This window comes from Andrena cerasifolii, chromosome 4 (assembly GCF_050908995.1).
Source record: "Andrena cerasifolii isolate SP2316 chromosome 4, iyAndCera1_principal, whole genome shotgun sequence".
NCBI classification, from domain to species: domain Eukaryota; kingdom Metazoa; phylum Arthropoda; class Insecta; order Hymenoptera; family Andrenidae; genus Andrena; species Andrena cerasifolii.
This window is the reverse complement of record NC_135121.1, coordinates 2106833-2130283: the sequence shown is the minus strand read 5'-3', so window position 1 is coordinate 2130283 and position 23451 is coordinate 2106833. Positions and strand designations below refer to the sequence as shown.

Sequence of the window (23451 nt, the reverse complement as noted above, 5' to 3'; positions counted from 1 at the left end):
TTTGCGGTGAGCACTGCCATTCGGAACCAGATTATCTAAAATCAAAATACAAAAAGGATTTCGTTAATATATTAATGTATCCTCTGATTGACGGAGGGAATTTCCGAAATATTAATTTAAAACAAAATGGCGGCTATTTAAAGTTGAAATCCTGATTTTTTTGCGTGATTTTTGCAAAAGAAAATTCACAAACATTCGTCTCTTTTCGGCCGCCTGACTAGGTATAACCCGTTAAAAGAGCATAACGCGCAGTTTTTCCGAATCTTTTCCATGATACCGTTAAGGAACTAGTTTTTGATCAGTTTAGAGGGCTTCCCGATTTAATATTTATTTCTAACCTAATAAAACTTTAAACCATAGACTTTTTTATAATAAAAGATGAATTAATGTTTAAATTTTGAGGAAAATTTTTAAAAAGTTGAAAATAAATATAATTTAATTATTTATAAGGTATGGAATAATAAGGTGACTAGGAACCAGTTTTTGATCATCTAAAATATATGGGAACTAATTTTTGATCAGGTCAGGAACTAGTTTTTAATCATCTAAAATACATGGAAACTAATTTTTTGATCAGATGAGGAACTAGTTCTTGATCATCTAAAATACATGGGAACTAATTTCTTATCAGGTAAGGTACTAATATTTGATCAGAAAGCCATACTAATTAAAAAAAAGTACCAAATAAACTTATTTTTAGTATTATACCATCTAAATTTAATTTTTTTTATAATTTTATAATGTTCTAACCTATTTTTCATTTAGGTGATCAAAAATTAGTTCCACAAGAAAAAATTGGAACTAAATAATGATCACTGCCTTTTCAAGCAAAGTGATACATATAATACTAAAATTCTTGCGCTACATTATAAAGTAAACTATTGTAAGCAAAATGTATGAAAATAACCTTTAATACCGCAACAACCAGCAAAGAAATCGACTTTGATGTCGATGGTGATCTCTTACTTCGAACAGTAAGAGATGGCGTTCAACAGGGGCTTCCTTCAAGTGGGCTCCCTTATACATTTATTTTCACGAAAACTAGCAATTCTAACTGCTTTCACATACAACACATATATTTTTGAACTATCAATTTTTACGTTAGTAATTATTTCAAACAATTATTTATTGACATAAACTTAAAAGAACGATTTATTTCATGAACTGATCGAAAATTAATGCCTGATCGAGAACTAGTTCCTTAGGTAGTCGGACACAAACAAAGTGATTCCCGCGCGATATTCAATTCCTGCTAATACGTATATTGATCGTTACACCAATTCACTGCTACACGTGTGCATTATTTGGGCTATGCCCACGATTCGTTTTATGCCGTCGAATACCCTTGTGTAGTGCTCCTGATTTCTCGATATTTTTCGTTTCTGGAGAAATCAGAAATGAGATCATATTTCTTGAGAATTCTCGAGAAATTGAAAAAAATATTGCAAAAATTATATTTTTGGAATATTGTTGATAATATTTAACAAAAACACAAGACAACTTTAACTAAATGATTATTCCTGTCTAATTTATACAAAACTTGTGTAAATGAAAAAATAGATATTAAATATAATTGGTAAATTTATTTATTTAATACAAAATTTGTACAGAGCGAAGCGTTACTTTTTGGTTTTAAAATTTATTTTTAAATAGCACAATGCGTCAGCGAATCTATTTCTTTTTTGTGGCAAAATCTGTTACTGTTATATTTTCACGTTTTATATATATCTATCTTGGCTGTTAAATGAAAAAATGCGACTTTTGACCCTTTTGGAAGAAATTCTGGATCATGCAAAAATTTTATACGGGGTACAATAGTCTTATCCCTCTTTTCTATATTTCTTCTTTAATAGCCACAAGAAACTCATTAGGTACTCAATTCAGTATACAATTTTTCTAAATTTTTAAATAAGAATTTAAGAGCACCTTCAGCAGTTAATAATATCGAATCTTCTGTACTGTGGTTTTCTATTGGAATTCATATAGGTTCTAATGTTATTAATAATATGTATTATAAATTGTAGATGTGTTTATACGTTCGCGATTAACTAGTAATACATTCATTTACGAAGATAAATAAGATTTATAATGTTTTTCCTATACTTAAATTTCTCGAGAAATTATAGTATTTCTCGAGAAAGAAGACATAAGCATTCTCGAGAAGGAACACTGCCCTTGTGGCATATTTCTTCGATAATACAATGAGAAACATTGTTACGAATTTAATTGATACAAGAATAATTAAGCATGCATAATAATCTATATGCATAATAATATAAAAGCTTCCATCAAATTTATTTATCATTTTGGCGATTTCTACTGTGCTCAGAGCCAACCACTGTGAAGCTGTAATTCTTTTCAGTTCGAACGAACAATATTCTCATAACTGCAAATATACAAAAGACGTACACTAATACATTACATAATTCGAACATAATAAATTGAGTCTTTTCATCTTTTGTTTAATACCGTTCAGCTTTCCCTTGCACTACGCAAGACATGGTTCAAATAAGTACCTAAAGATGGAAAAATCTTGGAAAATAGTAGTGCTTCCAAACACTTTGCGGGTCTGGGTTAGGTCTGGGATAGGTGGAGTGATAGGTTGTTTGTGTGGATGCGATTAATTTTGAGCAACAAATATAGAAAGTATCGTTGCTTGGTTCACCCCTTAGAAGCGGTACCGCGGACGTGGTACGTGAAACCAGAACTTTACTGTAGCAACGTTGGAGTTCCGGCGGATGCGCTGTCACCCCCTGCTACACTTTCACCGCCCAGCAGTCCCAGCGTAACTTTGCCATCTTCGCCTTGGAGTCCTGGCGCAGCAGGAAGCAGCTCGAGCACCGCAGCATCCTCCAATCCTTCTGTTTGCTCCTCGAGTCTCAATCAACTAGCATCGGACCGCTTCAGCGCTTTCACTCTCGTTTCAACGTACAATCCTGACACGAAGCTACAAAATTTCTCGCCGACTACCACCGCCGCGGCACGTGGTAACGCAATAATTTTATCAATGCCGTTAGGTTCACACAAGAACTACCAAAGAAGTCACTTGAAAAAATGTTACACAGCTATAAAAGTGGCAAGGTTGATTTTTGGTCAACTTCGTTTTTTTTTTTTAAATGGAAAGTTGTGTTTTTTATGACTAAGTTTGAAAGAGTCTGGAATTCTGAACAAAAATGTATTAACCGTTATTGCTTCTAAATTCAATAGTTAACGAGATATTTTGCTCCGCAACGTGGTGATTCAATATCAGCGGAGATATCTATTGTATCTACTTTAATCATTGGTAATTCTAGTGGCATTTATTTAGTTACGGTTGGGGAGTATTTGCGAGCCGTGTTGTCCATTCAAAGCAGCTGTCGGCTTCGTTAACGAATGTGAGAAGATTGAGTTGATAGGATTAGCTAGCTGGAATTTGATGGGTTTCAGAAATGCGGTGTGGCTTAATGTACGGCGGCTATGGGACGGCGGGAGCTACCTGGTGGGCTCGACATGTGAGTCTGTTGCTGCCTCATTCCTTGCTGCCACCCTCGAGAATTCCTACTCAACAGACTTCGCCAGTCACAAATTGCTCACCCATTCATTTGGAACCGCTCAGCCCATCCAGAGCTGGTTCACCACGAAGAGGTACGCCGGAAAAGGCTAAATTCGGTAAGCATCGTGTGTAAAAAGACACGCGTAACTTCACTTTACCTTTCTGTTCTAATTTATTCTCATTAAATGTTGCTGTATTATTTGTCACGAAACAACGTACGAACGTTCAGCAAAGCTCCAATTTACCTTGCTTATGTGATGCTACCAAAAACAATAGTGTTTCATTTACAATCTATTCGGAGAAGAATATTCCTACTGCAAATTTTTCGAGCGACTGTTGGCACATGTGCGTAAGAATAAGCAAAAGCTTTTAAAAGATTACTACTTCGCCAGTAATTTCGTTCGTAAGTATCACGTTCCGTTTGGTGTTTGGTTATCCTTACTGGCGTTTACGCGTATCGTTTATTGTTATCAGCAATAAAAGGGGAACTTATTAAACTAATTATGAATACATTTGCAACAGTCTATAGTTAAACTGATAAGGGGCAGGCACTAGTAGAGAAATCGCTTTTGTAACGACCCTAAATGCAAGGTGTACTATACACCTTGTGGTGTAAAACTTTTACGGATTGAACTGTGCCTCCATTTTCGAGGAATTTAAGAAAAAAATTGGGCTGTTCTTCCGAATGGCTACAGTGGCCGATCGCTGCGAGGTTCGAGGGGGAGGGTGTGTGGACCCTAAATCTAAAATTGTTGCTTCGGCAATTTATTGCTTTCCGAGATAATAGTAGAAAACTTTTAGTATTTCTGATGACTTATTCCGACACAATGCTATTCCACTTTCCAACTTGTCCCGGGGATTAGTATTGGTTGGGGCTAGATCAGTGCAGGGGGCGCGTAAAGCATGATAGCGAACCGATGTGAGTTTACAGGTTTGAACCAGAAACTTGCGGATAAGATCCATCCTATTATACAGGGTATAATACCGGGGATCCACCTATTACTCTATGGATAGTCAATACTCTAGGGAGGGGGGATTCTACAGGCCCAAATAAGACGAAAATATAGAATACAATTTTTTTAATATTTCGCTTCGTTTTCGAGAAAATTGGCTTTGAATTTCAGCTAAATACGAGTGCTTTTTAGGCGCCTGAGGGGCACGCATTCAACTATCCGTAGAACAAATTGGGGGGGGGGATGGATCCCCGTTAGGGCTACCTGTACGCAGTTTAAAAAAATAATTTGTAAAAAAAATTAACAATAATTTTGTATTAATATTTCGGAAACTAATAAATACCCGAAGCTACAATTTTAGATTTAGGGCCCACACCCTCTCCCCACCTCTCAAACCTCGTGTCGATCGGCCACTGAGGCCATTCGGAAGTATACCCAAAATTTGTCGAAAGAAAAATTTTTTAAAGGCATTCTCAAAAACAGTTTTCAGTTGTTCAATTACATGAACTGTCTGTGATTGGGGTAGCAAAATGAAAGTGTCTGACTGCAAGGCTTTAGGTCACTGGGTTGAATCCCAATACATTGCTTGGTCCACCTATAGGGTCATTTCGATTGCTTATAAAGTCTTAAATAAATACAACTGAAAATTTAGGTAAATGTAGCTTGATTGCTTATTTCAATCCCTTTCACAAAATAACATATTAAATATATAAAAACCTTATTTTAATATTAAAATACGCTTTCTAAAAAAACTTCGAAAAAGTACATCTAACCCCAGACCTGAGGGAGAGACGCACTTCAGATTCGGGGGCGATGCACCTACTTATTGGTACCCTCTTCTCCCTACTTTCATTCTTTTTTTCCTCTTCTACACATATTACAGAGGCGAGGATACATAGTACATGTTTCGTGGAGCCATTTCGAGCACTCCGGAACGAATCCAATTTACTCACCGTTCACACAAATTTTTCGCCTAAAATCCAGCACAACGAAAAGTTTTTTCAATTTTAATGAACTTAAACCGCACGATCGATCTGATTCGTTCAATAAGGTTATGTTTGTGGATAAGAATACGCGTCTTAAGCGTTGAAACAATGCTGCCACTTATGTAGTGTGGCCGGAACAGGAAGTGGTGCGTCTCTCCCGGAATGACCCTACGTAAACTGAGCAAGCCTGAGACCACTCAGGAGGAGTAGGAAAAAGCTTCGGACAGAAGAGAAGCTTGAAATGTATTTAAACAATTGGCAGTTACCCAGTATTATGCTGTTATTATCTCCCCGTCCCACCACTTTTTTAACGTGATGAGATCTTCAAAAAATACTGTGGGACCCCTGGGTGAGAAGCAGGGTAGTGTGGGGCTTTTACCCACTAAAACACTATGGTAGCCACCATGGCGCAATAGCGGAACACCGGACACTCCGGGGAACACATCGCAGCTTTGACCTATGTAGCTAAAGCTCACATGTACCTTCAGGTAGGACACCGGGGTTAGAAGTCGTGACGAGTGAAGCGCGGGGACCGACACGGCGGGCCAGTCGGGATCTGCTCGACTCCGCCTGCTTCCCCACTTCTCTCTTCAGGCATGCGCATCCCGGTCTCTGGCTTCCTCAGTTTACCTACAGTACACACAACGTCCCGATTTCGATAATCACCAGCGATTACGTGACGAGCTTTTTGCGCAGTTTGTAGAATGATAACGCATTGGGTTTTTGTTGGAATAATAAAATACTTTTACGAAATATACATTCGTCAGAAGAGGATCGCTATACATTGCATTTGTTTTCTCTGATACGTGCATATACTTCACAAATTATCAACTAGAGCGTAGGAATATTTTCGGTTGAAATTTTGGTAATGAGAACGCACATGTGTAGATGAATACGAGAACAACTCGACGAGCTTCTGTGTCCCGAATCTGATAAAATCATTTCGAGTAAGAAAAATTTAATTCGCAGGATGTACCCCTGTCACTTGAGCTTCGAGAAAATTCTGCACCGAATTTTTTAAACGTATGTTTCAGAAGATGAAGCACCGCTGAATTTGAGCACTAAACCCAGCGATGTTTCGTCTAGTGCTGGACGAAAAAGTGAGATCTGGTCCCCAGGAACGGTTTGCGAGAGAGAAGCTAAGGAAACCAGCGTGCCATCTGCAACAAGTCCGTCTTTGACACCTGTAATCACGCGGCAAATTCATCATTCGCCACTGACGCCGCCCTCTTCTTCGGAAAGGACTTTCCAGGTGAGTCTAATATTTTATGATCCTTTTTAAACGCGTTAAATTTTTTTTTTAACTTTCCCAATTACACGTTCTTGTGACACACGTTCAACTATACCTACTATCAGTTGTAGTGTAACGCGATAGCGAATTTCATGATCGATCGTAAATCGGGAAATATTAAAAAAAAAAATTGAAACATTTACATTAAGGGGGGAGACCACTGTAATGGTCTGAAAAGTAAGGGTGTTTTCGGGAATTTTTTTTCAACCAAACAACGCAAGTAAATCAATGTATCGCTTAGTATAGTTAATATGTGCTTATCGAAGGGTAAGAAAATTTTTTTTTCAATCAAAATCATAAATCTGTTTTCTGTATACTCTTCGTCAAAATTTGCCCTGCGGCAAAATCGTGCTTGTCGCGTTGACAGTGCCTAGGCCACATGGTTAATCCGAATTCAAAAAGACAAAAGTATTTAGAAATTGGAAGCATATCTCTATTACGTGACGATAAAAGAAAGTCAAAATCGCAAAAAATTACAAAATGGCGGACCACTGGAAAAAATTAATGTTTTTGGGGTACAAAATTGGGGAAATGTTGATAAAAAAATACAAGCAGGTCGTTAATTGAAAAAAGCTGATCGTCACGTAATAGCGACAGGTTTTCCGTACAATAAATGCCCTGGCTCATGTCAATTGAACGTATAGTTTTCTCTGTAGACTGTCAACGCGGTTGAAAAATGTAATTCTGAGGAAAACGCGTTCAATGTTCCGCGCGGCTCACAAGGGAACCCGGACTCACCAATTGGAACGCAACTTTGTGGGTTTTTAGAGTGATTCAAAACAGGAACAACGGTGTCTTTCATTTGAGCCCTATCGCCCTTTAAGGCGGTGAAAACTAACCTCAAAGTCAAATTGGCACTTCCACTTTTTCGCGTATAACTCTCAAAGTACATGAGACAGAAAAAAATGTTTCAAACAAAACTTTAATGGTGCAATAAGCGCTACAAACTTCCGTTAACAAAATTTTGAAAAGAGTTAAAAAATATATATATACCTGACGAAAAATACTCTTTTCAAAATTTTGTTAACGCAAGTTTATAGCGCTTATTGCGCCATTAAACTTTTGTTTAAAACATTTTTTTGTGTCTGCTGTATTTTGAGAGTTATACGCGAAAAAGTGGAAGTGCCAATTTGACTTTGAGGTTAGTTTTCACCCCCTTAAAGGGCGATAGGGTCCAAATGAAACACACCGTTGTTCTTGTTTCGAGTCACTCTAAAAACCCACAAAGTTGCGTTCCAATCGGTGAGTCCGGGTTCGCGGTGTTGCCTTGTCAGTCGCGCGCTTCACACCGCTTCACGGAAAATACCATATCTCCGTCAATTTTGCGAATTTCTTCATAAAATTTGGGGAGAGCATTCTTGAAATGCACGTCTTTCAGAAGATGTGAAAAACAACAAAAATCGATTTTTCCGATTTTTTACAGTGGTCTCGCCCCTTAAGGAATTTCATGTCCCATTTCGCTCGAATGTTCTTCGGTATCGCTTTTGTAAATAGAAAACATACGAAGAATAGTTTAACAAACCTTGCATTTCACACAGTAGCGTAGAGAAAAAAAAATTATTTTCTTGAAACAAAAAAAAATAATTCAAAAGGATAGGAGGGGGGGGGGAGGGGTGATATGACGAAGTGGACTTAAATCGTCAAGTGATAAGGTGGTGAGAGTTTTTCAGAGAATGCATGTGGTATCATTCTAAGAAATCTCTACCGATCAGCTTCATTCCCGAAGTCCGGCTTACCAGCTTCGTCAACACTCGTTTCATGCTTTTACTGGCTCGACACCCTCGAACTCATAAAAGGCAGAGTGGTGAACTATATATGGAACCGCACTCGAATAATTTCACCCATAGTCACTACATATTGTCGCGCCAAGTCGGAAATTATTTCGTTGTGTATCGATCCGCGGGCGCTAACTGTTGTTGTACTACCCACAAGTACATCGTGCAGTTTACACGTGAGCGTCAAACACGAAAAGGAAAAATCCTTGGGGGCGTGCATACAAAGGGCGTGCGCATGATTTCGATCTGAAATTCCATTCAAATTGTGCACAGATAGGTACACACAGACTGTTCGGCAACAGATAGTAGAAAGTGAAATGGGAGAGCTCTATGCGGGGTAACGGAATTGCGGTGGAGGCTTCGATTGTTAGTTTAATCTTTGAAACCTCGGGTGAGAAATGCCCAAAAACGGTCATGCGGCGATCAGCAGGTCGCATTGCGTTGCGTTCAGCCGCTATCAGAGCCAAAGACGCATGAATAGCAAGGCAACCTCCTCGTAGTAGTGACAAATGCGTCGGTGTTTTACGGCGGCTGTACGAGGCCTTACTGACCTACGCAACACGCGTCCGTGATAGCCGAATTGCCGTGTTTCAGATGTTCCTTACTCAAATTTTTAGACAATTATAAATAAAAACGTAGCCTTCACCGCAGTTTCTTTACTCTTCATTTTCGCCTTATCTCGTCGCGTAGAATAATCCATTTCATTTTCTACTATCTGTAACCGAACACCTTGTACCTACAGTATACGTAGGGCGCACTGCAAAAAAATCTATGAGAAAAGTAAGTCTAATTTTTCAAAGTTTGCTTTTTTCCAAAAGTTTGGCACATATGTGTATACTAACACATACGTAAAAACGAAACCGTGATTCAGTTTCAGTGGCAATTCAACTGCTTTCTATACCTAGAGTAATTGTAGGCATATGTATATATATATATGCATATCTATTTATTTTCAATGAAATCAGTCTCGTTTTGTCGTAAACGTAGATTTATAGATCTAGTATAGATCCTTTAATTTGCTTTGCTAAAGGTTACACTATCAAGCGTGTAGTCTTACCAGTGGCGCATTTAACAGGGCGGCTGATGAGCAGTTGCCGCCTAGGCCCCTGCACAAGAGGCCCCCTTAGAGCCCCGTAACCCAAACAAAATTATGATTAGGTATAGGTATCCAAACACATTTTTTTCGTACTATTACACTTGTCCCGTGATTAGTAAACTACCTCTTCATTTTCCGAAAAATGGGCCCCTGCCCAGAAGCCCTAGGGCCCGATCTTAAAAACAATTACGATTTTAACCAAACGCTATATTTTTTTCTGTACTACTACACTTAGCCTGTTTTTAGTAAACTACCTCTTTATTTCCCCCAAAAAATGGGCCCCTCAGAACGTTTGTCACCTGGGCCTTTTTTCTTAAATCCGCCACTGAGTCTTACTATGATAACAATAGGTAAAAATCTAAACTTTTAGCAGAATAGTACTCCCAAACACTCTGTCAAAGATTTTTACATTCAGCATTTGGAAAAGGTACAACGTTATGATTTCTACGTATTTGATTTCTTTGCATAATTTGGGGCATTGCACTCCTGTGTATTTAACTCATTACTATGAGTAGTAACAGTATGCAAGCTTTTAATTAAATCCCATGATCCGAATCTTGTGCACTCCCTTGTTAGCGTGCCCAGAATTTTATTTTATCAAGTCTATAGTTCAGCTTCGAAAAACGGTCCAACAAATAGTATTAATTTTTATTGTAATGAAGTTGTGCTTAAAAAATACATGACACTAAGAGGTAACAGGATTATTCCTTCAACAAGGTCTACGTAAAAACTGGGAGTAATTGGGATTGTGATCTAGTGAAATAGGTTTGGATGACATCTACTTGTGGCCAAATAGTGATGCTTAATTATACATATTTAATGCTCAAAACTTGAAATTTAGAGAAACTAGCAAAAGGTAAATATTATATAACTATCATAATCTAGACTTGTAAATTTATGATTATATAACAATAAGAGATAAAGAGGCGTACAATGCACGCAACTACGTATCCCAACGTGACGTTATGCATACAGTAGGTACCATTGTAAATAAAGTACCCGGAATTTGTAAATAAAACACAAAGTACGTATTTATTCATCAAAATTTATTATGTCGCATTTAAAATAGACCCCATCTGAGGCAACACACATACGCCAGCGCTTCTCGCAGTTTCCAAAAGATTTTGCAAACGCTGAAGAAGGTATAGTCTTCAGCTCCTTCTGCGAAATCTATTTTATGGCTTTAATCGACTCAAAACGCCTTCCCCGAAGTGGTAATTTGAATTTAGGAAATATAAAAATGTCACACGGGGCCATATCTAGTGAATAGAAGAGATTTCGAAGCTCGCGAAATCATCTCTTCAGCAACCACTTTTCGATCCTCTTTTTGCAAAAAATTCAGCACTTTCGGCTCAAAACTTCAGTCAAAATGTTATCCACGGACATGTGAGGCATTTCCACTTCATGAGCCACCTCTCTAACATTCAAGCGACGATTTTCGATGACCATTTTCTTGATTTCTTCGATGTTGTCGTCAGTCGAAGCCGTGGACGGTCGGTCGGAACGCGGCAAATCCTGAACATCTTCTCAGCCCTGGTTGAATGCCTTATACCATTCGTACGCCTACGTTTTTGAGAGGCACGACTCCCCATAGCCTTTTTGCAAGATTGCGGCATAAGAAATTTCGTTAGAAACGCAAAATTTTAGACAAATTATTTGCTCGACAGCTCCTTCCATTGTAAAAATCGCGGAACACTTTAAATGATAAATTCCGGATACTTTTTTTACACAATAAACTCATTACTCACTTGTTCCGATTAGTTATAACCTAAAAAATCTAGGCCGTACAACCATAGGTACCTACAACATAGTTTTAAATTCAGTAGAATCGTTCTCTGAGCAGTGGCATTAATTTGACGACGCAGGTTGATTCCTCGATATTGAAACGCGTCCTGGGCGATGAGCGCAGACAATTAAAGCTTCTTCCGTTTCTGATCGGGCCGTTCCGTTGTAGAAAAGCATCCGTCTCGCGTAGGTACTGCGAAGCTCCTTTAAATCGAGTATTTGCATACGAAGAGAAATCCAACGAAGTCACGCGATGGGAGTTACGCGGTGGCGCGAATGCCCTAAAGTGTACCGTGAAGCGATGAAGAAGCGGGTCAAACGTTTGACGAATGTCGGAACTCGACAAAAGGCAATGGGGCGCAATTATGGCTGATTGAATGGAAGTAGAAACTCGCTTGGCCACAGTTTTACGCGCGACACGTAACAGCGAGCGGACATATTAGGATATCTGGGGCACACGCGCGTCATACGATCCTGATTCCGGCCGACAAAAGTCCCCATCCCCCCCCTCCACGAAACCGGGCCGTGTCTCTTTCCGTTCGGGCCTCAAAATTTTTCTGGAATTGCAGCGTTTCTTCCCGACTTGTCCGTAATTCGCCGAGGTCAACAACACGGAAACCAAGCCCTTCGGTACATTTCTTTTCATAATCTCCAGATATGCACGATGGAGCCTGTATTCTTCAGTATTCGAATCAATCGTGGCTCGGATAATCGAGTAACTGCGTTTCTTCGTGCACCTATTAATATTGTAAGCTTGCATAGTTATGTGCCCAATAGATACTAGGTATGTAGGCACCTATAGGTATTGTGGATGGTTCGGAACCATTGCGCACAAAGTTCTACGCATTGATGGATTTTATCAGTAGATCTTTATACGAGACCCCGGATTTCGATCGCATTGCGTGCTACGTGTGGTCGCATTGTGTTCGGTGAAATTTAGTAAAGAGTTGAAAATGACCCCAAGGTTACGCGTTGTACATACTTATCAAGAAAATAACAGTGTCTCCTAGCGTGTACGCAAATACGACCGGGTGGGTTCTCATACGTAGGTATAACGTAGGTACAGCAGGCCTGTGCAACTTGCGGACCGCGATCCGCATGCAACTTATTTCCCCACTTCTCAGCGGCCCCCACCACATCCACGTGGGTCGTTGCGTGTAAGTACAGTAGTTTGTCGAATTATTGGAAAAGCGAAAAAATGTTTCATACGAAAGTGTCGTAGTTTGATTTGATTGAGGAAACTTAATAGAACACTCGGACTTGCGTTTATGTTATTATTTACGGAGATTTCAATGTCAATGTAATGTTTTTGAATGGAACTATATGTTTTTATTATTGCCGGTTTAGTACGCTTTTCAGGATGCGTTCAACGATGCGTAGGGCAACTCGGGGTAATGTGCCACGGTTAACTTTGAGACGCAATATCTCACAAGTATAGGTAGATACAGGGAAATAGATAAAACCATATGAAAGTGTAACTAATTCTGTATATTTACTAATAAGTAAAGATATCTAAGTTTTATAGTTCAATGAGAAACGTACAAATATAAAAGTCCTCGAAAGTGGCATATTACCCAAGTGGTGGGTAAATATGCCACAAGGTCTGAGGTAATATGCCACAAGCTATGAAGTGCGAACTAATCACTCAAATTTTTCAGAATCGACAATATTTTTAACTATTCAAGCTATTAGTAACTAATAGCAAACATTTCAACTCAATGAAACGTAAAATATATTTGAAAAAAAAACTATTTCTAACAAACTAAACAGTCCCCAATCTCGACGCAGTCTTCATGGACCCACTTTTTGCAACAAGTAGTTTTTACCCGGTCACATTTAGGTCCTTTTTTATCGTAATAATATAGTTCACATATTGCACACTAGTTGCACATTTTCTGCATCAGTCGAATTGTCATAAAAAATATCTACATCCTCAAAATTTATTCTATATTGTAGTCCGAGCCTCCTTCACCATTCGAATGGCTTCCTTTAAACTTTCGTCTGACCAAACAGCGCGGTTTGAAGTTCGCACATACTTCTTAGGCATGGTTCTAATGCAAAGAAACAACTCGATGGCATTAAATAGAAAGAGTTATAAAAATATGAGTTTGTGTCATATTACACCGACAAACATGTGGCACATTACTCCGCATAGTCATAAAACGAAGGATTGAAAATCTCTCCACAAAGTGCATAGTGTTAACGGATGTGCGAGAGGTTGTAAAATTCGTTTGTTAGTCTACTTTGTCATAATCTATTGATTTTTTTGTATAACTGTTCACACAAATGTATAATCTGCATTCTAGTTACAGTCTGAAATTAAATCAAGACGATGCTTTTATAACTTACCAGGATTTACTCAAAATAAAAGAAGGTAAAAGCCAAAATCTATTGTCGTCTTAGCAGTTACACTAAATTCAACGGAATTAGTGCAAATGGTAACGGCGTCTGCGCATTATTTAAAACATTATTGAGAAGTGGCATATTACCCCGAGTTACCCTATGTTTTGAAACAATAATTTGCTGGATACTTTTATGAATATTCGCGGCAAATTTACAGTCCGGTTAGCGTCTTTTACTCATAACGTGTTATCTCAAAAGTGGCAATAATAAGAGTATGCAGTTTCATTTGAAAAAAAAAATACATTGATATTGAAATCTCTGTAAATAATAGCTTAAACGCAAATCCTAATAGTGTATCGATCTTCCTCCATCACAGCAAACCATTTTCCTATGAATACAAACGAACCGGACATACTGTATGTAACTAGGCATATTCGCAGTCGGGCGAGATAAAGCACGGTACGAGGATATGGAGTGGTTAATAGCGGAGTAACTGGTAGACTGTATATAGTAGTGGGGGTCGTGTGGTGACTGTGGGGAAGATGTGCCCAGGTCTGACGTACCTACAGTGACTCGCATTAATATTCGGACACTTTTTAAAATAGCATAACTTTTTTAGAATTGGTCCTAACGACTTGAGCTTTTTGAGAAGCTAGAAGGATCAGTTTACTAAATGACGTATTTGGTCGTTTTGAAAGAAAATGTATTTGGTCGGAATAGCGAAAAAAAATAGTAAAGGTCGATTTTTAAACTTTTTTTTGTGAGCTTGTAATGAAAATTCAAAAAAACCCATTCTCGACCTTATTCTGCGATCTTTAAACATTTGTAACTCGGAGCAACGTTAACCGATTTTGATGAAATTTTAGGCTGCAATCTACAAACGGGTTTTTCTGAATTTTCATTACAAGCTCACAAAAAAAGTTTAAAAATCGACCTTTACTATTTTTTTCGCTATTCCAACCAAATACATTTTTTTTTCAAAACGACGAAACGCGTCAGGTAGCACACTAATCCTTCTAGCTTCTGAAAAAAACTCAAGTTCTTTGGACCAATTCTAAAAAAGTTATGCGATTTTAAAAAGTGTTCGGATATTAATGCGAGTCACTGTATGTATAGCATACAAAGTACATGCAGCACCCTTTAAAAATGCGCAGATTGTTTGAAATGTGTTTAGCATACTTTACCATTTAACAGTGCGTAACAAATAACCACTTAAAACAATATGTAGGGTAAGTCCGGGTGAGATGATCATAGTTTCGTTTGGAGCCTCCTTCAGTCAACCCATTTGAAATAAAGCAACGAAAATGATGTAGAACAAACCTTCAATCCTTTGTCTACATATCCGTTAATATCAATAAACCAAACATTATTATTTAATACACAAATTTTACCCTATGTTTTTATGTTCGAAACGAGTAGTAGGTAATAATTGTTGTAAAAGATTTGCAAGGTATATTGTTATTTATATTACACGTTTCTTCCGCACAGCGCTGTGAACAGCGCGCTGAACTGTCAAAGGGTTCATTAAGGTCGTTTTTAATGGGGCAACGCGATCCATGGGCGTGCATAGATCCTCTGTGATCAAAGTGAAAATGAGACGAATTTATATTTTGCACGTATTTATACGTGTATCCATCCACCGAAATCTAATTCTGATCAGAGTTATACCTATTTATATTTTCACTCCAATTATTTACTAACACGATTTAGTTTTAAGATGTCCATAAATTCTATGCAATGATTTATGAGCAAAACATCAACACTTCGAATGGGGGACGTTTTTGAAAAATGCCGCTTTCTAATCGATCAGGTCCATTCGAACGATCACTTGTACCGGAAAAGTTTTGTCCATCTTACCCCGCACGTTCAGTACACACTGATATTAACCTTTAGAGGGCCACTATAGTGGCCACCTAAGAATTTGGATACTTTGCCATTTGGTGGTATATATGCATAAATTTTAAGTAAATAAAATGTACAATTTCAATGAAAACAGTCCGGCCCGCTAAAGGTTAATGAAAATTTAAACTTCTATATTTTCTATTAAATCTTCATGGTAGATCAATGGATAGGGCAGAGCTGTTAACCATTTCTGGTCACACCTCCTTATAATCACCAGTTGGTTACACGGGTTTCAGTGTACCCAGCTTCATTTTTTAGTTACCATTTTCGTATTTTTTAATCTTGTAACTTTTCAGTGACAATTGCACATTCGTAATACATATACAATCATGCTCTAATAATAGTCTTTTTTTAGAAATTTAAATTTCGACATGGTGAAATTGGTAGTTAAAGAAATAGGTAGTTGTGGAACGAAGTGATTTTTAATTTTTAATATTAATATTAAACCTTAAGGTCTAAAAGTTTACAGAGCTATTGGCAAAGGCATATACTCCAGGAAAAAAGTAGTTTAGTGGTGGGCGTGGCAACGAAGGTATTTATTCTGAAATAGGAAGTGTTCAATGTTCTAGAGAAATGAAAACGAAGATTGGCATATAAGCATGGTTATTTATTCGATAGAAATAAACTAAACCTCTTTAGCGGGGTGTATTAATACAATGTCCAAAATAAAAATAAGTTCTTATAATATAAAATTAATTATATGTCATCTGTACATAACACATAATATATATATATATTTCTGAATAAATCACTGAAAACAATTACAGGGTATATAAACTTTTACTTGCATTGAATAAAATTTGGTGGATCCAAAGAACTAAAGAAAAAACTAACGGTAGATGGCGCACTAATTGTAAGTCACATTTCGAATTCGTAAAGGCGCGACATTTGAACTCGAAACTTGCCAGGGGTTCGATACACCCCGTATGACCACGAAGGGTTAATTATACATAATTCGAAACAGCCCCAATGAGGTCGGAGTTTCAGACTCATCTTCGTCAGGAGAACCTCGTCAATGTGGTCACACCTTTATGAAGATTTAGAAGAAAATACAGAAATTCAAATTAGATTACCCCCCATACAGCACACTTCGTTGCGGCAACATTGCAGGAACGTTGCAGCAACCTTGCAATGTTGTATGCTTGCAGCGCAATGTTGCTGTAACGTTGCTGCAACGTTGCCGTGCAACATTGCACGGGGCGGACATAGAATTATTGCTGCAACGAAGTACGAAGCGAATTCCGAACTTAAGTAGTTTGTTTTGAACATAAACCTTTGAGCGATTCTCGAACAATATTATCTTTTCTATGCAGTGTTTTAACTGAAACTTTTATTCGATACATTTTTGGGTAAACAAGAAACTTTTAGTTTCTTGAAAGTAGCAAAAAGTTCTATTTAAATAGGAACGTTTATTGTGCCTTGAAAAAGTTAGAGTTGTGGCAAGCAGATTTCCTGAAACAGTGCCGGGATAGACAGATCTGAAGTTGAAACCTTTACCGTGCACTGGTAATAATTAATTATATGAAAATCACAATGTACTTCCTTGTCTATATTTATCGTGCTTCCAAACCCTTAAATTAAATATCACCAATTAAAAGCATATTCCTAACTTTTATATTTTATCCTTAAATATTTGTTCAAAAGCATATGATCCTCCATAAATTTTATTAATCGAATATAAAATAATCGTTAAACGACGGGAAAGAAATGATTTAAAAGTTAAAAATCAGATAAATATATTTTATTTATAAAAGTTAACAGTTTCATTCGACCCATGGTTAAACATTTTTCTTATTATTGACAATTGAAGGAAAATAATTATGTTTCTTTGTAGGGGCTCATTCACTCTCTTAAAAAGTTACCCTGAATTATTTAGCAACCTTACTAAACCGTACCTTTGCTGGGTGTACTGTATGAAGGTATCTCCTTGTACTTATGAATATCTGTTTTTATTTTATTACGCTACGTAAGTTTTCTGATAAACGAAATCCGCTTATAACCTGGTATTTAGGGAACCGTTAGGTACGACGAAAACAATATGTTTTATCATTAGGACACTATTGTGGGTGAGTGGAACTTTTTCAAGATTACAATTATGAAAATGTTAACTTGAAGATGTCATGGAAATAATGCTTCAGATATTTCTTTCTCTAAGACAGAAGAAAATGACATGTAGGAGACAAATGTATTTGCATTACATTCAATTGAAAAAGTTGAAAATAAAATATGATAGTCAAGATGAAGAAACAGAAAAACTACTCGGGTGTACAGTAGTCGTCGCATTGGTTAGTACAATATTTCAACTGCCTCCGAAAAAATGTTTCACCTGAAAGACAATAAGTTTCATAAGGAACACGTGTTACCAGATTACCCTAACAAAAATTCTAGCCACAAAATAATAGCCATCGTGTGTTTTTCTTATAATACAGCCATGTACACTATGGTGGAAATTCTACGGCCCAAAATTAGGTCGAAACGGTGGAATAACTTTTTGTCACGCGAAGCTTCATTTTCCAGAAAAATGACTCTCAAAATCAATGGAATACGAGTGCACGTGACTGATGCTTGGCGTAACAGCATTCCCTACAGACGATCTCAATCACTTATTTATTATAAATATTTATCTGACAGTTAAAAAAAAATCTCTCCGCAGACCCATCTGATTTTCTCAGAGCAGATACGTTTCGTATTACATGCTCTCAATACCCACAGGAAACATATTCGTATGCTCCTCGATACTGTTCGCGGCATATCGCCTGTACGGTAGAGACTGATAGTTGATTGTACCTACCCATAGAACGTACAATAATCCTGATAGTAAACAAACCTTGACATTTTTTTCGCCTACGCTGTACAGGAAAAGTGATAGTAACAGTCTGCAGCGAGAGTCGTTACGCCAAGTGTCACTCAGGTACGCGCGTATTGGATTTATTTTCAGTCATTCTTCCGGAAAATGAAGCTTCGCACGGCAGAACGTTATTCCCTCACGAATCTCCCTCGTCGTATTTGTATAACTTGCGTACTTTGCATGTTCTTATAGAATCAAATACGAATTTAATTAGTACCGATCAGACTACATTTTGTAATTCAAATACAAGACATCAGATTGATTATATCAGAGATATAGAAAAATAGAAGTAGGTGCCGCAAACCTGGGGAACATTGGCATCTACTTAACATCTATTAAAAAGGAAAAGGAAATTTTTTTATATATTTTCACACTTGTATTACCATCACAAACGATGCAATGTTATAATACCTAAACCAAATTTAAAAATGTTAATTAAAAAAATAAAAAAAATAATGAAGTAAAACAAATTTAAAATAAAGTTCATTGAATATAAAAAAAAAAACAAATTTAAGTGTTAATGTAAGTTCAGATGTGGTGAAACTTTAACTTTTTAGTGCTATTTATATATGATGTGCCAATGTTACCCGGTCACGGGGTAACATCGACAGGTATTTAACACGTATTAAAGAAGGATAAGGACAAAAAAATTTCTGCATTTTGACACTTGTAGTGCGTTCACAAAAGATGCGATGTTATGATAGGATACTTAAAACAAATGTAAAAATGTTAATTTTTATATTATATAGCAAAATGTTCCAAAAACATGCCAATGTTCCCCCAGTTTAGGGTACCTAAGTAATTGACTCGCGTCATTTTCATTTTATACTGTGAAGGTACGTTCAATTAAATAGGTACTAATTTACGCAGGCTTCAGAATATATATTTCAACATTTTGTGTCATTGTCTACGAGAATATACAGTGACTCGCATTAATATTCGGACATTTTTTAAAATCGCATAACTTTTTTAGAATCAGTCCAAACGACTTGAGTTTTTTTCAGAAGCTAGAAGGATTAGTTTGCTAACTGACGCGTTTCGTCATTTTGAAAGAAAATGTATTTGGTCGGAATAGCGAAAAGAATAGTAAAGTCGATTTTTAAACTTTTTTTTGCGAGCTTGTAATGAAAATTCAAAAAATCCAGAATAAGGTCGAAAATCGTGAAAATTCCCGAAATCAGCGATTCTCGACCTTATTCTGCGATCTTTAAACGTTTGTAGCTCGGATTTTGATGAAATTTTAGGCACGTATACAACTTACTGCAATCTACAAACTGTTTTTTTTTTTTAATTTTCATTACAAACTCACAAAACGAAGTTTAAAAATCGACCTCTACTATTTTTTTCGCTATTCCGACTAAATACATTTTTTTTCAAAACGACCAAATACGTCATTTAGCAAACTAATCCTTCTAGCTTCTAAAAAAAACTCAAGTCGTTTGGACTGATTCTAAAAAAGTTATGCGATTTTAAAAAGTGTCCGAATATTAATGCGAGTCACTGTACCTGCATAGGTATCATAAATTCATTGTTAAATTATCAACACGCGTAGGTGTCGTCAAATTATCGAACAATTGGTTATTTGTCTTTCCTTGCAACTTCTTTAGATGCACGGATACAAAGCTAGAAGACAGTGACCTTAGTTAATAATGCTGATTCGAAATTCTTATTTTCCTGTCTCGTCTAATACCTTGAGGCAAATAAAATGGGTGATGGATAACGTTTGATGAGTGAAAGAGAAGTAAATTCGTGAGTAGAAGTACTACATATCTACATATTTATATTTCAACAGCAAAACATGGCAATGCTTAACTCGATGAATTAATGTCTCGTAACAATCATATTGAGAACTCCTTCGCGGAATGTGATATCTCTCGAGCATCTGAAATTGTTGCTCGTCAACTGTAGTATTGCCCCGCATTATCCTGAATGCACCTTGTGACGCAGTGCTTACTGCATTTGGACAACATAGAAGAAATTCACCGAAACTCGTTCGCGTGTCCCTTTGGGAGACCGTAGGACGTGTAATGGCTTCTGAAGAGCATATAAATCGTCCGTTTCGAGGTTTCTTCGAAGAAGCATCGCTCGTTACAAAAAACAAGTCGAGTCTTATTGGATTTCATTTTCTGCCGGTACGTTCAATGACCAAATGAAACCATCTTCTACACCACCGACGAATCGAGAGCCAGTGACATGTTTACAGTTTCTGAATTTGGGATACCTGCATTATATCACGTGCCTCCACGTGTTTATTTAAGGGGTAACATCACTGACGGCCGGAAAAGTAAGCCATTTTCAAGATTTTTTTCATGAATAATTTACAGTTGTCATACAAAATTGTTATTACCTAATTTTAGTACGCTGTCTCAAGAGACTGTATAAAAAAAATAAATAGAAAAACATCCATAAATTTTAATATATTAATTAATCTTCTAGACCTCCCACGCGAGCTGGTCGAAGGTGTAACTATGGAACAGAAGGTCCGAAATTAAATTTCATTTTTTTTTATAAACTATATGAGTGTAGTTTCCGTTGTACGTACGGATTCTTTGATTGCAAACAAATTTTTTTAAATACGCGCGAAGAGCTGTCTATCTTATTCGCGGATTTTCGAAACTTTTCTTCTAAGGCGCACCATTTTTACAAAAATAATTTGTTTAAGAAATTGGTACGTACAACGGAAACTACACTTATATAGTTTATAAAAAAAAAAGAAATTTGATTTCGGACCTCCTGTTCCATAGTTACACCTTCGACCAGCTCGCGTGGGGGGTCTAGAAGATTAATTAATATATTAAAATTTATGGATGTTTCCCTATTTATTTTTTTCCGTATAGTCTCTTAAGACAGCGTTCTAAAGGTAGGTAATCAAATTTTTCTATGAAAACTGTATATTATTCCTGGAAAAAAATTCTTAAGAATGGCTTACTTTTCCGGCCGTCACAGTGGTGTTCCCCCTTAAGGGGGGAGCCTGGTGTAACTAAATGAAAATCGAGGCATTTTTCGGGAATTTTTTTTAAAGAAAGTATTTGATAGATCTTTCTGAAACTTTCAGGATATTGTATTAACAGGTTAAGGTATATAACAAAAAAAAATTATTAAAAAAGAGCGGCAAATAACAAAGTTATGCCCAGTCCGTTGGCGACGCAATTATTGCACTGCGGGCAACGTAGCATCTTTTGGTTTCATCTGAAACCAAAAATCGAACAATTTTCTTTTAGTTTATGAGTGTACGCACAGAATGAAGTAATTTGAAACTTAAAAGATGCAAAATGAACAAATGGCGGCCTCTTGAATAAAAAGTTCACTGTTTCCAACGAAATTTTGCCTTAAATGTCTAAAAAAAAGTTATTTATTTAAACAATATCATTATACTAATAACTTAGTACTATGAAGAAAATGTTCACAAATATCCGTGCACAAGGCCAAGTCGATTGGTTGAATATTTTTTTAGTTACATTGCCCGCAAAGTATAAAACTGTCGTTTCGAGAAAAACACATTTCAAGTTTTGTGGTAGCCTGGCGCTCCGTAGCAAAACCGGCTATATCCGCTTTAATTTTTCGAATTTCGTTTTGCGGCTTTGGGAACATATTGTCGTGATGTTCAACTATTGATTTATGCAAAAAAAAAAATCGATTTCTTCGACCCGCTACACCAGGCTCCCCCCTTAAGGGGGGAGGTCTACCTAGAACGGTCAAAACAACATGCTTCTTTGGGAATTTTTTCTAGAAAAACCAATAAACTTTTATTATTAAACATTAGTCTATTGGAAAGAGTACATCTTACGGATATTTCAGTATTTTTGGCGGTAAAAAGTATTGAAAGGTTTGCGAGTTATAGACGATGCCCGAGACGTCCTTTTTTTAGGCTTTTTGCGGTGACAACAGTAGCTCGGTGCAGGATCATCCAAACTTAAAAATTCGAATTTTTTTAGATAATATATGAAATTATCTAGGCGCTATCGGGCCCGATTTTGGAAAAATGATTTTGATGCAAAATGGCAGCAAAATATTTGGCAAAAAATCGCTCGTTTTTCGAGTATAAAAAAAATGTAGGCAAAAAAAGGAAAAGCTCCCGATAGAGCTTATATTTTTAACCCTAAAATAACCCTGCAAAGCCTCGACTAAATCGCTTCATTAATTTTTTAGTTATGTGCGTCACCGACTTTGAAAACATGATTTCGAGGAAAACGCGTTTAAAGTTTTAGGTCTGAGCGCTACACCGAAGAACACCTACCTACTTACACGCGTGTAACCTGGTCAATTTTGGTCGGATTAACTTGACACTTTCAGGGAATATCTTCGAGATGTACTTCGGGAAAATATAAAAATTGAAAAATAAATTTTTCGAAAATTTCTAGGTGGGCCTCCCCCCTTAACGCGACGAATACATTGCGGACCAATCGTTTCTATTGCTAATTGTACTCGGTGACTACTTAGGTATCTTTTTCAAACCTTTGCTGACTATTTAGAGCGAGCATTCAGCGAATGTAGTCGCCGTTAAATAATTATTATTGAGCGAGAAAATGTTAGTTTTCGGAAATTACGCCACCGCCATTAGCCGCGAGAAATGTTATAATATCGTTTCTTATTATTGATCGGCGAGGGTTGTGAATCATGCGTAGTTGTAGGTTGCGTCTACCGATACCGGTGCGCACTCGTAATAATATTCAGCGTCAGCAAGTTCGTACGCGATTCCATGCATGCACCTATGCACGTATCGTCAAAGGAGACACGCCTAGGTCGACAGCATTGTCAGCACTGGCGCCTATGCGACAATAAGTTCGAGGAGAAAAACCGAGGCTCGGTGAACACAGGTGCGACTGGCGCGACTGTCCCGTCATTCGTCTTTCTTCACGAACATCTCCCACACCGATTTCGATAGACGAACGAGTAATGTAGATATGCCTTCTCGTATCTAGCGCAAATCATCTTTTCCA

The 23451-nt window shown here is 37.2% G+C and overlaps 1 protein-coding gene across 4 annotated transcripts in view; it reads left to right on the top strand.

The window, feature by feature from the left end:
* Positions 1-23451, top strand: part of LOC143368056 (uncharacterized) — a 67436-nt gene that overhangs the window by 5386 nt on the left and 38599 nt on the right. Inside the window, exons 2-4 of one of the 4 annotated variants that reach the window (XM_076810424.1) lie at positions 2673-2987; positions 3427-3624; positions 6509-6723. In XM_076810424.1, the coding sequence (XP_076666539.1) occupies positions 2673-2987; positions 3427-3624; positions 6509-6723 (728 nt within the window). Of the gene's footprint in view, positions 1-2672; positions 2988-3426; positions 3649-6505; positions 6724-23451 lie in introns of all 4 variants that reach the window. The other 3 variants (XM_076810422.1, XM_076810423.1, XM_076810421.1) reach the window with 3 other exon arrangements.